This window comes from Diadema setosum, chromosome 1 (genome assembly GCF_964275005.1).
Source record: "Diadema setosum chromosome 1, eeDiaSeto1, whole genome shotgun sequence".
Taxonomy (NCBI): Eukaryota; Metazoa; Echinodermata; class Echinoidea; order Diadematoida; family Diadematidae; genus Diadema; species Diadema setosum.
The window spans coordinates 51,085,102-51,103,198 of NC_092685.1; the positions used below are offsets into that span (position 1 = coordinate 51,085,102).

Here is an 18,097-nt window from a genome sequence, read left to right on the forward strand (position 1 = left end):
TTATTGTTGATGAGAAATGCATTCTAGAAGAGATTTATCTATATTTATACAGCAATTGCCTAATTCTGATGAATATTTGAAAATTTTTAACTTTGTTGCTTTGGAAGAATATGACAGTTTAAGGTTTAGTTTATCACCTTATTCAAACAAAAATAATTATCAATCTATAGAATTCTAGATTTTGGCTATCGGACAATGTGTATATATACAATGTATATGCAGCAATTATATGTTGGGTCATTTGCCAACATACAAACCTGTTGTCTTATTTGAATTCCTTTTCGAAGAACCTGCATTATAAATAATACACTGTCACGTATTTTCTCGTCCCTGTTATCCTAAGACACTTGCAAAGAAAGTAGATTTAATTTCATTTATATTACTTCTGTATCTATTTTTCTATATTTCCGTATCCTTTTCAAGCATCCCATTATTTTTTTTTTTTTTTGTCGTTATACTTCTGTTGAGGATCTCTGGATCAGTAATTCCTTTCTGTCCGTTGCATCGTCTTCCTGTTATGTTAGTCTTGTCTTATTCTGTCTTGTCCCTTAGTCTCCCTTTATTAGTCTCGTCGTCTCAGTCTCGTTTAATGTTTATTCGCGTGTGTATGTGTGACTGTTTGCTACTCTGTCTTCTGCGTGGGCTTCCAGACTTTTTTCATACTTTTTTCCCAGTTTTTTTTTCTTTATGCATAAGTTTATTTTTCAATTTGACATTCTGAACCTGAGGGGCCCACATTCTACAAGCTTTGTCTTTTCAGAGGGTCCCTCCATTTTTCGATGTTTGCATATTGTTATTTCGTCTTTATCACTTCAGTTCTCATGACAACGTATTATACTCCAAGGTTAAACAATATTTCTCAGTTTACGTTGTTCTGATAATGCAACCTTATTCTCTTTTTATACCAAAGAAAGAAATGTCCATGTTCTTTTCAAAAAATTAAATAAAAATTGAATTGAATTGAATTGAACTGAATTCAATATACCATTTCTATACCCTTCATTCAAGCTTTGTGATAATAAGTCGTTAATATTAACCCAAAATGTCTTATAAATTCAGCACTCAAGTCATTACTATCGGGGGATTTTGTTATTGCCCATCGACATCAAATCTTCAAAACATTCTTTTTCTGTAAGAATTCCCCCGCGACTTGACTCTTTGCGTGCCACATTCACTTCTTGTCCACAGGGATGTATGTTAAATTTGTGCACATTAAATCTAAAAACGTTTGACTTATTGGCACCGAAAGGATCAATAATTGGCGCCTAATATCTTCGTTAGATATTGATTACAAAATATCTACACGGGCATTAGCAGAACATTTACAAAATGTAATTCCAAAATTAATTTCTTTTGATCACATGAGCCTCATAAAGAAAAGATCAGCATAAGAAAATATGAAACTTAAGTACAGGCTTTATTTCATTTTTTCTTATAGACAAAACTCACCTAGTACATGTATTCTCATATTTCAAGAAAGCTTTTAATAATGTCGATGATGATTTGTTTTTCGAAACACTATCATTTCGTACAATCCTTTATTCAGTGGATCAGACTTATTTATAATAATGCGGATTGTAAAGTTTTGAATAATGGTTGGTTGTCTAGGGCGTTCCCAATTACTAAAGGGGTTCGTCAGAGCTGTCCTCTATCCGCATTGCTGTTCCTTCCATTTGTTGAAATATTTGCAATGAAAGTACGAAATAATGATGAAATTAAGGTATATGTACTCCTCAATGTGAGTGATCAAATTCTTTTAAAAATTTGAAATATTTCAATTGTGCCATGGACGATACAACGCTTTTTGTTGCTTCCATCCGATGGACAATATACAAGAAATTCAGATATTGGCGACCATTTTGAAAATCTCAAAACCCCGATGTAAGAGGTGGATCATCCAATCACAATAGGATAAAATCGGGCAGACAGTTAAACAAGGTTAAGCGTCTGGCAGTGGCACCAAGACTATAGGGGAAGATTTTGGTTAGGTCACTGCGGCGTTGTGGATAGGGTATCGAGCTTATTTGCCAGGGATCCTGAATTTTAGCCTGCTCAGCGTGTACATCGACAACATGCTGCACACACTACAGTCTGACAGTATATTCCTACAGCAAAAAACAAGAACGAAACTGAGTTTGTTGTCTATACCTATCAATTTGAAATAGGGATGCTTTCTGGGAGGGGATTGATATTACAAACGAGATTTTCTGACATATTTTTTCCGAGCTATTGACGTGTCCGATCCGATTTCATCCAAGTTACAACTGAAAAGCAAATATTTCTGCAATTATCTTTATTTTCCAAATTGAATTAATTTGTAGTACATTTGCTACATTTTAGTTTTATTCTAATCTACTTTTTATTTACTTATTCTTTCTTATTTATTTCTTTATTTACTTTTGCGTTTGATGCATAATTCCATTAACCTCATTTGATACAACCGATGGGATGCGTTATCAATTAATTATGTTGCTGTATCCCATTAATAAATTTAAACTGAAACTCCCCAATATGAAATCAGAAACAAGTCGCAAATTCTTACATTACTTTGGTTACACACATGTTTTAAGAAGAATAGTTCTAACGTGGCAAAATATGGAATGATTACGAATTGGTCTTAAACTAAAACCCATAATAGTATGAGAGCTTAAACAGAATATAAAACATTATTTTGTTATCATGACTAGAAAATAAAAGGTAATATTTCTTACTTACTGTTTAACTTCTATTTTTTACTATTATTTCTAATCATCACAGTGTATATTGTTACCATGCTCACCATTTTTTTTTAGTTTGTTTATGATATTGGCTAGATTGATTATTTTTTTCATGTTTTTGTATTGTATTGTATTGTATTGTATATTTCTCATGTTATCATCCATGCCTGGGCGTGTTGAAAACATCTAATGGCTGAATCTTGTTGACGTGCTTCACTAAATAAATGAAATGAAAATGAAAAAAAAAAATTAATAAGGGGCAAGCATTCAGGCCTTTTTCAATTCGATTTGCTCCGGTTTTTGAGTAAGCCTGGGTCAAAGTCATAACAGGTGGAGTCACATTAATAAGAGAGGAAAATGTTGTTCGTTGGCACTGGAAGTATCTAATTTGCCTGACAAAAGAAAAAATACACACAACAACACCAACACTTTCAACCAACTTCAAACGTAAATTACTAACCGTCAGTGATTAGAAAGAGGACCCTTTTCCTCCAGGACGATGCAGTATGAGGTTTTGAGCCGCTTGATACCTTCGTCCTAATCGTCTCAAGGGCTGAACGTATATTGGTTCCCAAACCTGAAACAAACAGTTCAACATACGTCATAATTCTGATCTTAAATAAAAAGTTTCTGTACGCCATCAGAAATTTTATTAGCATTTCGATCAGTAATTCAGTCCAGTTATAAAGTGGATAAGACTCCGACTCCCAATCGGAGAACCCGAGTTCGATTCCCTCCCAGTGCTTACGTCCGTGGACAAGATGTTTTTACCCACCATGTCCCTCTAGACCCAGGTGTATAATGGCTACCTGGCAACGCTTGGGTGATGATAATGGCAGGGCCCTCTGGGAGAACAGTGACGCCTCTGAAGAGGCTACCCTAGATGAATAAGACACTATTACTTTTTTCATTACTATTATAACACATGTTCTACTAAGTTATACCAATTATTGCTGGTTCAACACTGGACCTGATTCAGCGATTGTTTTCTCAAACTTTTTGGTATTGTGGCTGTTTAAACATTGGACCTGATCGGACCTGGATCACTAGTAAGTAATTCATTCATCTTGAGATCACATTTGAATCATACATCGCAACCATACCCAAAAATGATTGAGATTTTGAAAAAAAAAAAAGATAAACTTAAAAAAAGAATAGAACTGAACACACTGACTTTACTAAATTCAATGACCTCAAGCTAGTTACAAACTGTGCCATTGGGCGTCAGCTCGTAGCATAGTTTGATGCTTTCAGTACTCGTCCTTAGCGGGCTCACACCTGTAAATAAAATGGAATGTCCCAGACCCCTTCACAAATTCGTACCAAAGATACCAAAATAAATGAAGAAAAAATTAATCAAAAATCATTAATGCAGTTTGGCATAAAACTGAATAGCTGCAGATATTGAGTATGAATTCCTCTACAAACTGCATTTTGGTTTGAAGATGAAAGCTTTTCTCATGGAATTCGAAGGGACTTTATTTCATTGGGTGCGTGTACGAAGAATAGGTGATTTTTTTGAGTGACATGAACTCGTAGTCTGGCTTTGCAGACCCTTGGACAGAGTTTGAGCCGAAGAACCTGCCTTGGAAATTTGATGGATGACAGGGTATAGCTCACTTATCCAGGTTAGTGAAGATAAAACGCCTCATTTCTCCCAGCTATTTTACAGAATTTTTTGAAATTTGAATTTTAACACACGTCTCTATGGGGAATTATTTACCCGTGTGAGCCCTATACTCTGAAAACATCCAGGTCAGTCTGACCCGGAAAAGGGTATGTGGGGCCACACTCCGTTCCGGGTCACAAATGACAAGGAATGGGGTCAGATATAACCCCATTCACAGTCATGAATTGGGTCAGGGTGACCGGGTCTTCATGACCAAATTCCAAGTCATTTTTGACCTGGAACGGAGTGTGACCCCAACGGACCCTTTTCTGGGTCAGTTCTGACCCGGATGTTTTTAGAGTGTACAGTCGCTAGCAATTTCACGATAACCCTTGTGGATGGTGAGATTTTCCTTGATATATGCAACACTTCCCCGTGTTTGCTTTAAACTCTTCCGAAAAGTATTATCAGGTAGCGATGAAACCGCAACATGGCATCGAAGTGTAAGAACGTCTTCTTTCACAGTATGGCCGGCCGGCTACATTTGTTGTGTGTGTGTTTGTGTGTGTGTGTGTGTGTGTGTGCTTTAAACCGCTATCAGTTATCAGCGACTGCAGGAATCAAGATACAAAGGCCCGAATTCACGAAGGTGGTACAAATGAAACCATGGTTTAAACCATGGACAAAAACCATGGAGCGCCAAGTGTCGCATGGAATATTTCGTTACGAAATTGGTCATTTCGTCGATGGAATGATTATTTTGTAACGAAATGACACTATTTTGTAACTAAATGAACATTTCGTCCGCGAAATGATAATTTTGTTAACGAAACGGTCATTTTGTTGACGAAATGACCAATTTCGTAACGAAATATTCCGTGCGACACTTGGCGCTCCATGGTTTTTGTCCATGGTTTAAACCATGGTTTCTTTTGTACCACCTTCGTGAATTCGGGCCAAAGTGTTTATCAATCTGCATAGTGTATAATTGTATTAGGCCTGAGCAGCAAGAAGGCCATCTTGAAATCAAGCTGACCTTGATCATGTTGGAATGTGATTCCGTTAATGAGGCGTATAACGTTCTCCGTGGTACTGTCGATCTGCAGTTCAATGACACGTTTCGCTGCGTTCGCGTACCTCACCGCACCAATGCGTGCTCCCCCTAGATGTCCAGTTGGAGATATCTGTGAATAATTAAAGCAAGAGAAGGATTATATAGGGGAATTGACGCATGAGATAACATTGCTGCAGACCACGTGGAGGACAAATTAAAGGGTGTGTACAGTTCTGGTTGAGGTGAGGATTTAGCTTTTAACGTTTTGCAAGATATTCAGAAACCACTCTATGATATGTCAAAGAGCACGCAATTTTAAGGGGTATCAAAAGTTTATTTGATGAAAATCGGTTTTGAAATGGCTGAGATATCCAAAAACAAGGTGAAACAAAGAGATCCTAATAAAAGTGTGGCCTGTCGCCTTTTATTATTATCAATTTTTTGGATATCTCAGCCATTTGAAAGCCAATTTTCATCAAATAAACGTTGATTCCTTCTTAAATCGACATGCTCTTTCATATTTCATAAGAGGTTTCTCATTATCTTACTTAGGAATGTTCAAAACATTAATCCCAACCTCAACCAGTACTGTACAGTCCCTTTAGCATTGTTTTAGCAGTGCATCGGTCACATTAGGTGCTGCATTTCATATTCTCTGCATAGTTAGATGTTTGTGTGTGTGTATGTGTGTGTGTGTGTGTGTGCATTATACGCATGTTTTATTGCAAATCTAATCTTCAATTCAATTTATTTCAATTAAAACTATGTATATACTATACTTTAGATACAATATACAAAGTACAATATACAAAGTACAATATACAAAGTATACATTTGTCAACTTATATTATTGAACAATTAAAAAAAAAGAGCAAATCGTAAAATATAGGATCAATGTAATTATCATATGTGTACAAAAGCGTTTTCGTGACTTTTAACATGGGAGCACAATTATGTACTCAGTAAGCGGAAGATATGAATTTGTAGATCCTAGTGTTAGAACAACCAGTCATTGACAAACTAACCATGGGGAGAGTTTGTGTACACAATGTGATGATAAAAGAGCAGATGCAACATCAGCATGGAATATTGCATAGTGAATGAAGTTGAGTGGAATGACAGGTAATATATGATGACTAAAGTCTCTAGGAAGGACAGCTTTTTCATGTCCATATATGATTCCGTGTCACGCAGCAGAATAAAGCCCAATAAAACAAAACAAAAAACAAAAACAAAAACCCAACAACATTGTAGAATACCTTTAAAACTAGACTCTTCGCAAATTGTTTGGCAAGTAAAAAGTTGTACTCCCCGATGCTCTTCGACGCGTCGAAAGCGAACCAGATGTCGATGCCCTTATGGAGGTTGTTAAGGTCAATGCTACGTCGACGTCTGCTCCCAGCCCTGTTAGTGTCGTTTTTCGATGCCCACGAGCCACTTTCAATGGCGATCTCATCGAAAGTTTCTCCCAAACCCTGGTTGACGATCGCTACTGGATCAAACTCGTGCCGTTCTGTAACAGATTTGCGTATGTACGTCAAAGAGATAAGCGCTTCACGAGTATAAAAGGAAACCAAAACCTAAATATGAATGCTGATTGAGTAAAAGCAGCAATACAAGTAAAATACATCTGATAATCTGTTTGAAAGTAATGAATATTCGAAGTTTTTGCGCAGTCGCTGATAGGTAACGAAATACGTCCTAATGAAGAAAAATTTTGAAAACTTAGAAGGAAAATTCCACAAAGGTACATTTCATGAAATCCTTACTTTCTATCAACGTGTTACTGATATACATTGTTTAAAGAAAGCGCTGTTAGGGTAATATTGGTTATGTAATAAAGCGAAATATGTCTATATTTTTTACATCTAACAAATTTATAACTTTGAATTGACTGTTTGATTTTACTTACCCTTTCATTGATACATGCTCTACACATATTGGTGCTTTCACTCAATCTACATTATCTAGGGGTTTTTGTTTCCTATAATCTTGTCAAAGAGGAAATCCACCCAGAAAAATCAATAAACTGCAAAAGAAAAAGAAAAAATATTCCCTACAGAACAATACAAAAATGACAAAAATCGGATAAGAAACAAGGAAGATATGACATTTTGAAATTTCAAAACCAGTCCTTATAAATATTCAAATCAGCAAGTTGACGATATCATGCTCTCACAATCTCTTATTCATTTCATATACAGATATGACAAAAATCTCATATTTCAGCTGTATAAACATACAATTTTTTTCTTTAAACCACTCAAAATAAAAAAGAACAAATGTAAACTCTATTATATCTTGGTATGGAAATATACTTTTACTTGCATTAGCTGAAAATAAACATTTTTGCGATTTTTTTTTTTCATAACAGTTACATGAAAGATTATGAGGATATGACATCATCAACTCACTCATTTGAATATTCATTAGGACTGGTCAAGAAACGTTTTCCGAAAAAATGTGAAACTTCAAACTGTCACATTTTCCTTATTTCTCATCCGATTTCTGTCATTCTTGTATCATTCTGTAATAAATAAATTTTCTCTGTCTTTTGAAGTTTATTTATTTTCGGGGAGTGCATGTCAAGTGAGCGTAAAACTCGGCACAATCGCTAAAACTTGTATGCCACAGTCATGCAAAGTGACTATTTAGAAATTTCTCTCATTCGACTGACTGCCATGTGGAGACAGCGTTGAGGTAGTCCCCACCAGATTTTTTTTTTAGCCTTAAAGGGGAAATCCAGTCCAAATATAAGTTAGTCTGATTAAAAAAAAAGAGAAAAATCTTATGAGTTCAACGGTAAAAAAAAAAAAAAATTGACTGAAATTGGATGAAAAATGATAAAGTTATGACATTTTGAAGTTTTGATAATTTCTGCAAAACAGTTCTTGTACAGTGGATATCAATATGCAAACGAATGAGCTAATCATGTCATAACCTCATAATGTTCCATTGATCCTGAATCAAAAAAAAAAAAAAAATGACGACAATTCAATGTTTCTGTCATTGAAGTCTGAAACATGACGTTATTCCTGATTGAACAGAATCAGAATAGTGATCAGTTGGAAATACCAGGATTTGAGCCTCGGGCATAATTGCCTTTGAATGAAAAACTGGAAATGTGAAAATTATTTGTACAAATCATATGACAAGTTGTGAGGGTATGACATGCTCACTTTTTCATTTGCATGTTCATATTGACCGTTCGAGAAACTTCACAATGTCATAGCTTCCTTATTTTTCATCCGATTATGATCAAAATTTTACTGTTGAACTCGTAATATTTAACTCTTTCTTATCAGACTAAATTATATTTGGACTGGATTTCCCCTTTAGACTGTAACACTTTAAGCCTTTTAGTGTACATCTCCTTTGCTTATTGGCCCTAGTACTGTAATCGTGTGTATTTGTTATTGTATTTGTACTGACTCTATATCTGACTTCATAGATACAGATATGTTGTCATACCCAAACATCTCGGCATTTCTCCGGTCCATTCTTCATTTCTATTACAGAATCGTTGCTTCGACCCGACCATTTCGTAGCGAGGCTCGTTGTTTTCGTTCACACCATGGTTACACCGGAAGTACACCGTCTCGCCGATCCTGAACTGAGGTTCTACTTCCTTTCCTCCTCTAAGAGAGTACATTGACCCGTGAATTGGGTTACCGAGCGCTTTGCATTCGTAAACTGAAAGAAAATGCACAATAAACAAATAAAAAACAAAAAAACAAGAAAATAACTTTCAGCACTTTTTGATATATATACGTTGCATGTCTTCGGTGCAGGTACAATACAGACACTTCTGGTAGGCAGTGGTAGGCCATCAATGTTCCATTAAATCGGTAGCTTTTTGAAATAGCAAATATACATACCACTACTTGTGTATGAACATTAGAGTGTCTTTTACAGTTTTCTAAATACACAAGGAATGTAACAGTTACGAGTGAATACGTGAAGAGTTTTCTTTTTCTATCTCCTTCTGAAGCCCCCATGCAACTCACACTTTTTATTGTAGGCCGTTTGTATATAACGTGTGTTTGCTTGTGTGAGAGAGTTTACACTCTGTTTTCGTATTTATTTCAGTAATGGCATTGAATAAACACACAAAGTTGAAAAGGTTTATAATTTTCGTCAAAACTATTTGTATCTCAATTTGATAATTATCTTGTCTTCCTGTCAAATCTGATAAAGATGATATAATTTCAAATCAAATAGACATAGCTCAAAACGGCTTCATCTTAATACGCACCCTCTCTGTGGCATGACGTGAGCGTGCCGTTCCATGTCCCATCCGCCTGACACACCCGCTCGCTCGATCCTAACAACGTGTAGAAGGAATTGCACCTCAGTGTCATCTTCGTACCGATGGTCATCGAGTTACTAGAGAATGTCACGTGTCCATTTCTTAAATGATCTCGTCCTGGGTAAGGACACGTGACCACTGCAAACCACAAAATAAAAGAGAAAAAAGGGAAATACTAATGCAGCGAACCTAACCGTAAGAGAGAAGTGCAACTAAATGGAAGTTGCGTTTATAGTATCTCTCAAAGCATGAATATGCAATAGGACAACTTAGGACAACATTTATATATCATCGAGTTCAAAAACGAAAGACCCGGGGCCTCGCGCTCTCTAAATCACCTTCCACACATTCTTTCAGATCTATTACCCCAAGAAAACAAAGCAAACATTGCACTTGGGGAACTTGGGAGGACTCAGGAGGGTGATCACGTGGTAGCCGTACGTTAAACTGGCAATATACAAAATTTAACTTTGCACCTTTACACCAGTATCACACTGGGAACACCAGACCAGAATAGTGCAAAGTTGCATCATTAAAGGTGCTCCCATGGGGACACTGGTCTAAATGTAAGGTGAAAAATTGCACCCGTAATAAGATCCTCACAGTATGATGACGATGATCCACAGCATTTGTATTGCGCCATATTATATCTGTTATAGAAACATTCAAAGGCGCAAAAACATTTTTTTCTTTTATTTTTTATTTCTTTTTAAGATGCTCGATCTGTATGACGTTGGTAAAAGGTGCAAAGTTGAAGCTATTTTTTTTTCTTAAAGTGTAATATCTGCCATGATTATAGAAAATTATACCATGCGCTTTCCAAAGGAATATCAAAATTATATCATTCTTTGAGGGCTTTTGGGATGAGGAGCATGGGGCTCATTTTTTTTTTTTAAATCCTCTATCACCCTACAGGGATGCTTCCTGCCAACTTTCGTGAAAATTCACCATGGGGTTTTCAAGAAGATGAAAATGTAAAAAGTGGGCACCAATTTAGCCCCCCCCCCCTTCGGATCTGTCATGAACAAATCTGAAATTGCAGCCACCAATGCAACTCATGGCGTATACTAGCTGTATATTAAAGCTCTATACCATTTTTGGTTCTAAAGAAGAAGATCATTATATAAAGATCTCTTAGTGTTGGGGCTTTCAAATTTGAGGAATCTTTAGGAATGGGCACCCTTTGAACGAATTAAGATCCTTCCTTGGAATTTTCAAATTTTATAAACATTTGTAATAAGAAGCTGAAGATGCAAAAAGTTTAAGCAAGACGGACGCCGGACAATGAATGATCGCATTAGTTCACTCAAAGGGATCGTATAGTTTTGAGGGTTTTTTTTTTATTTGATTCTATTTATTTATGCATTTTTCACAAAGTATATACAACATAACAATTTTCCAATATTATTTACACTATATCCAACACAAAATGAGTATAAGTATAGTCATATATGTAATTTACCGATAGTGAAATATTGTATAAATGATTATTTCGTCGACGAAATCTTCATTACGTTAACGAACTGACCATTTCGTCGACGAAATAAATGATTTCGTAACGAAATAGGCCAGCCGACACTTGGCGCTCTATACAAAGTGTCCATGGTCTACCACCTTCGTAAATTCGGGTCATAATGTTTATGGCCAGGATCTTTGGTGCCCCCAGTTCGCACATTTGAACTTACCCACACAACTCGGTACACGATCGCTCCAATCTCCGTCAACATCTCTGTCGTTGCGAGGGTTGCAAACTTGCCAGCTTTTTCCCGCCAGACGATATCCACTATCGCATCGATAATTCACCGCCTGATCAGCAAATATTAACACAAACCATGACAATGGGGATGTTATTCTACGAACGACGCGCAATAAGCCAGTTCGGAGTTCATTCGTACCATCTGTGATGTCATGACTATTCTGTATTGCATGCATATGTCCACCTGACAGCAAAAATATGGTATTTGGCAATATCAATAGAAAAAGATTGTTAATACATTCAATACAAAATAATGACAAGGATCTTTTCCCAAGTGGTAAGTGACGGATCATACTGGCCATATGTATGGTCTAGGCAAGCTCGTTCTTCGAAAGGGATTGATGAATCTCATAAATTGTTTTACTTAAAGATATATATGCATTATGTTGCTCTGAAAACGAGTGACAAGCCCCTAAACGACTGAGAAAAAAGAAGCGGGTCCTTCATTCCAATGTGCGCATGAACTCTGAACTGGCTAATCATTGTGAATGAATGTGGAAAATACGCAATACAAACGGCGCCGAGTGTGCTTTGAATTGCATTTTGCTGCCCCAAAAAATACGATATATTGTAATGTTTGGCAGCAAAACGTATAACCAGGTGTGTATTTTCAAAATGCCAATGTATTTCAACAATGCAAACACATTTTCAAAATGCAAGTACATTTTCCCAATCTACATTTTGAAACCAATTAACGGCAAGCCTAACCTGACCCAGCAAAGGGTTGATTTTTGAGAAGCGACCACTTCTACGAACGTGGTATACATTAATAAGAGACATGACAGAGTGATGTAGTGGTAGATTGGAGAAGTGGGAGTGGTAACTAGCAAATTTGCTCAACCTATCTAATCTATACTTACTTTGTGTCATATTGTAGATTAAAAATTCCTTCTGTATACTTCTGTATATTCTTGAATTATAATCATGGTAAAAAACATCTCCCAAATATATTTGAAACAATGTTTCGAAGAAATCAATCCGTTCACAATTATCCAACAAGGCAATCGAATGATTTCCATTTGCCACTTGTGAGAACTTTGCTGGCTCAGAACACATTCATCTATGATATGCCTAAGTATTGGAATTTACCTCATTCAACAATATTACAACAGCTCAATCTTTGAACTCCTTCATGTCAGTTGACATTGGTTCGTTTTATTTTGTTTTTTTATATTGCTGTCTTGTGTATTTTCTGAGGGTCCCATATCGTACGAGCTTTGCTTCTTAGTGGGACCCTCCATTTCCAACCCCAACCTTAGTTAACTTGTATTATACGCCTTATGTTTATATTAACAAAGATAAGATTGTGGGTGTTTTTTTTTTTTTCATCTGCTACTTATTTTCATATGCACTTTGTTAAATCATATTCTGCAGTCATTACAAATATCCTGCGCATATAGTTTGTATATAATTTTTTTGTTTATTTGATGGAAGTGAAAAATAAATTTGAATCTTGAATCTTGAATTATGTCGGACATACATGACACTTATACCATTATCATTAAGTAATACTATTTTACTGTTTAACCGATTTTAAACTCTTTAAACCCGATCTGTTCTTTCAAGCTGAGTTTGCAACTATATCTCTGTTTGACACCAGTTCATAAGCTGGTTGTAATTCAAAATACAATGTACCTACCTCTCCGACGAAGTACGTTCGGTTTTGGGCGTCGGATCTTCCGTGTGGAATGGGCTCAAGAGAAGGAGGCTGACAAGTGACAGCTTTTGGAATGAAAATAAATTATTACTCGAAGAAAGATGGTTGACCCTTGACCTTGAAGTAATACATGACAGTGTAATCTAAAGGCGGTGTAAATTTCGATCGAAAGTATTATTTTGCATTTGCAGATGGATCAAAAAACAGATTTAATGCTTTAAAGTAGTTCTAAGATGTCAGTAAGTGATATAAATATCCAATGTAAACATGATAATCAGTATAATTAATTTTAAGTATTGTTATATAATTAATGTTGTTTCTAGAATAAACAGTCTACAGTTATGGTTTATTGAGAAAATAGTGACATCTCCTTATAGGCTTTATTGCGAAATTTTCATGGTAGGATGTTTTGTGACACAACTGACTTACACATATGCATCAACTGCGATAACTTGAACTTTTTTTTTTTTAATTCACTGCTTCCACAGTACCTTTAAAATCATGGAGCTCTGATGATAGAATTTGTGAAATTCACAGTTTACCTCCGCCTTCAGATTGGCATGCAATCACAATTCGTATGGTAACGTGTATTCTCTTGTAGGATCATTAAGCCCATGTTGTAAGTTTTCTGGTGTGACGTGTATCGGGAAAAAGACAGGCATAGAGTTGTTAATTGACCCTCGTTGTGTTTTTGTCTTTTGGTCGTAAACCATATACAGGTTAATCAAATCAGTTTGCTTACCATATGGAATCACTGGGCTTTGCACGGTCCAGTGATTTGAACGGGAAGCTCTATAGCTCTGGATAATCCACGAACTGACAGGTACATACAGGGTTCGACACTATAGAGGCCGTGGGTTCACTAAAATCTTGGAATTTGAAATTTTGGTGGGCCGAAAAATAACGTAATGGCTCGAAATGAAGGGAAATATAAGATTTCATTTTCAATTTCAGCTGCCCGATCGGGCCACCAGAAGATAACCTTTTTGGAAGTTTGTTGGCCCGACATTGATTTCAGTGGCCTCTGACAGCCGGGCCACCGCTAATATCGAATCGTGGCATAAATTATGCTTTGTTTTAGTATTAATTCTATGAGCTTGCCAATGAAAGTGATAACACCAAAGGTAAGTCTACTTCTTTTCTTCTAATTCATGTGAGTGCGCTCCTGTCAACGAACACGGTTATAACGAAGTTCCGAAGTAAAACTTGAGGCTGCAACATTATCCGCTCTATGGGTTTTATTGTTTATGTGTTCGGTTATAACGAAAACTGCCTGCTGTTTTCTTTCGTTATATCGAAATTTCGTTATAACCGAACAGTATAGTGGATAATGATACATAGATGATAATTTTGGGACCTGAGCGTTGATTTCGTTGTAATGAGAATTCCGTCATAACCGTACGTTTGTAATGGGAGTGCATTGTACCATAGCTTCCGGTTTGACGGCATGCGAATGTCAGGGACAGACGTTAAGGGGAAGGGGGACGGGTGTCGTGTGCTTACCGAGGCAATCTGGGATTTCTCCTGTTGGTACCCATTGTCTGTTGTGGCATGTCAGAATGTAGTCACGTGACGGCACAAAACCGATCGGGCATTCGGCAGCACACACGGAGTGCTCCGTGTACAGACCGCCGATGACGTGTCCCGTTCCCGCTCTCAAACTTGCTGTCAAGTTTTGGCCACCAACGATTTCCGGCGCCTGGCATGATGGGGGATCTATAAGAGTATGTCGTATCCAATCAGTTCAAATTCAAAGAAGCGATGATATCAAGTCAATACAATTGGAATTTTGAATACATAAAAATTTATATAGGCCTGCACTGAACGGGGCGTGACTCCAAAAAGCATAGTTTGTGTGGAACACTCCTAAGAATAGGCCTACTACTAAGAGACAAAGTATAGCTGATGAGTAGTCATTCAATAGCAGAAAAAGTGGAAGACATATTTCGTACATTTGTGTGTATGCAATTTATATGCAGTTATATGCATACTTTTATGTAGGTTTCTATATAGTCCTTATAAGCTTAATTCAACATATTTTTACTTTTCTCGCACAATAAACGAACACTTGACTTGTCTCTTTCAGAAGGCAGGGGGATGTATTACGGAAATGTGTACTTTCTTCAAACAAGGAAATTTTGTGGAATTCTTTTTTCGTTTTCCTTATATCGTTCTACGCACGTAACATCATAGATTGCTGTAGTAGTCTTCCCATCCAGCGGTGACTGAGCAAAAAACTTAAAAATTCATAACTTTTGAACCATTTATCTGATTTGCCTCAAACTTTCACTGATATTGTGTTCTACTGATATATATTGCAGCATTCACTCAATCCACGCATTATATCAAGGTGAACTTGTCTTTCAAAGCCATCGATCGGTCCAGTGGCTGCTTACTAAAAATCTAAAATCTTGCTTATACATCATGTATTTACAAAGTGGAAAGGTATACATGCATCTTGTTCGTGGCATTAGCATTCCTTTTCTCATTTTATTCCTAAATTCTGAAAATAATGACCGCTGGTATATATGACTTGAAGTACGTCAGCTAAAGATGAAATGTGCATAAAAATTATTGCAGAATGATGACCGCTGCAATAAATGACAGCAAGTCCAGTTAAGGTAATATAGCTTTCATTATTGACAACATACACACCGGAAATTCTCTCCCAGTAATCTACAGAAATGTCAGTCAGGTAGTTTTATTCCTGTCAAAAATTATTCAATTTCACGAAAGATTGTTGCTGGAGTCTTTTCCTGAATTATAATCTTGCAAAATTTGTTAATGACATAGGGCAAGACCAGTGTGATTTTTTTTTTTCATGCCTTTCAGAGAAAATCTAGTCCAGTGTTATTATTCATGTTGTGACACCATCACATTGACAAGAAACATGGATTGTATACTAAGGTATATCATTTTTTTCTTACATACTCCTATACTTAACTTCCTTGATGCAAAATTTGCAATCTTATTAATTAACAGAGATGGTGACAGAGCACTCACGGACGCACTCCGGTTCATCACCACCATAAGTCCATTTCCTACTGATGCTGCAGGTCGCCACCGCTCTCCCGAGAAGATAGAAATCTGGATTGCACCGATACACCGCTCGACCGCCGGACCACCTTCCTCGGACGCGAACGAAGCCGTTTTCGATTTGTCTTGGTGGCGGGCAAATCGTTGGTGCTTTAGAACAAAAACAGAAAGCAGAAATAATTTGGAAATATAAAACAAAAGGCATTGCATTGCACATTCCTTAAGTGGAAGGCTTCAAATCAGGAAGGGGGGGGGGGGGGCAGTTCATCAAGCGTTTCGTCGGACTTTTTTTTTTCTAAGAAATTTCCTCTCGGCAAATCAGATGTAAGGATTTCAGTAGCTTTGAGACAGTTTGTCAGAAAAAAAAAACATATATAGGCCTATATCTGAAACGACTATTCATGAAATGACCCCAGTTTGCTGTTATTGCAGGGGCGGATGCAGGAATTCCGTGAAGGGAGGGGAGAGCAAAAAATATTTCTGGTACTATTTCTGGTACAATAAAGGGGGTGTGCAGCCCTCTGGATCCACCACTGTATTGTCGACAATGAACACAACAACCAGCCTGTTCTATACAAAGCAAAGAAAAAAGGGGAAGGACCTTCAACGTTCAATGGCCGAGCATTTTTTTTTTCTGAGGTGATATTCACCAATATGAAGGGTGATTATCATTAATTTTTAGAAATTAGACTTTTTCAGCAAACTTAGTTCAATTGGTTCAATTGGTCATTCATGCACGTTGTGGGTGTACAATGTATGTCTTTTATTACCATCAGCAACGACACCGGCAAAAACTTTAAAGGGATCGTACAGTTTTGGTTGAGACCTAATTTCAGGTTTTTAACATTTTTTTTTTTGTGAGATAATGAGAAACCTCTTATGAAAGAATTCAACGTTTATTTGATGAAAATTGGTTTTGAAATGGCTGAGATGGCCAAAAAAAAAAAAAGAGCGATTCTAATAAAGTGTGGGACCCACACTTTATTACGATCGCTTTGTTTTACTTTGTTTTTGGATGTTTCAGTCATTCCAAACCCGATTTTCATCAAGTAAACTTTGAATTCCTCTTAAAATGGTATGCTCTGTACTATATCATACGTGTTTTCTTGGTATCTCTCAAAAAGTTTAAAGCCCAATTCTCATCTCCACCAAAACTGTACCATCCCCTAGAAGTCTGGAAAGCAGCAGGACAAACCTCGGCAGAGGGCTCTCCCGCTCCATTTTCCGTTGGGTTGACACTGAATGAATTCCTCTCCGTTGAGTTGCGCGTCAGCGTTGCACAACACTTTCACAACGAAGTTCACCGGTAGATACTCTTCGCCATAAAGTGAGGAATTTTGGTACTCGTACCTGCCGTGAAGCAATGGCCTCGGTCGCCGACAGCTGGTACCCTCTTTTCAAATTCATGCGAAAAACAAACAAACAAACAAACATACATAAAATCAAGCAAACAAAGAATCAAATGTCTTAAAGGTACTGCTGACCATTGGGAGCAGTGATAAAAAAAAATGTTTGAGTTACCACTTTTGATGCATATCACTGTATAGGTCAGTTGTATTGTATCACAAAAAAATCCTACCATACAAAAATGTCCCAATATAGGCTAAAATATAAAGAGATATTACAATTTTTCTGATAAATGCGACCCTGCATCACAAAACCGACAAAAAGTTGCCAGACATGGATTTATAGGTTAAAGGGGCTGTACAGTACTGGTTGTGGAAGGGATTCATGTTTTGAACATTCCTAAGTGAAATAATGAAAAGCCTCTTATGAAATATGAAAGAGCATGTAATTTTAAGAAGGATTCAACGTTTATTTGATGAAAATTGGTTTTCAAATGGCTGCGATATCCAAAAAAGTGCTAATAATAAAAGGCGACATGCCCCAACTTTATTAGTATCTCTTTGTTTCACCTTGTTTTTGGATATCTCAGCCATTTCAAAACCGATTTTCATC

General features: G+C 36.7%; 1 protein-coding gene across 1 annotated transcript in view; it reads right to left on the bottom strand.

Moving 5' to 3' along the window:
* LOC140231965 (complement factor B-like) overlaps positions 1-18,097 on the bottom strand; it is a 56,602-nt gene that overhangs the window by 31,068 nt on the left and 7,437 nt on the right. Inside the window, exons 2-11 of the mRNA XM_072312118.1 lie at positions 17,334-17,531; positions 16,106-16,288; positions 14,606-14,818; positions 13,085-13,167; positions 11,375-11,495; positions 9,636-9,827; positions 8,852-9,073; positions 6,640-6,893; positions 5,363-5,510; positions 3,178-3,294 (exon numbers count right to left, since the gene is read on the bottom strand). Of these exons, the coding sequence (XP_072168219.1) occupies positions 3,178-3,294; positions 5,363-5,510; positions 6,640-6,893; positions 8,852-9,073; positions 9,636-9,827; positions 11,375-11,495; positions 13,085-13,167; positions 14,606-14,818; positions 16,106-16,288; positions 17,334-17,531 (1,731 nt within the window). The remainder of the gene's footprint in view (positions 1-3,177; positions 3,295-5,362; positions 5,511-6,639; positions 6,894-8,851; positions 9,074-9,635; positions 9,828-11,374; positions 11,496-13,084; positions 13,168-14,605; positions 14,819-16,105; positions 16,289-17,333; positions 17,532-18,097) is intronic.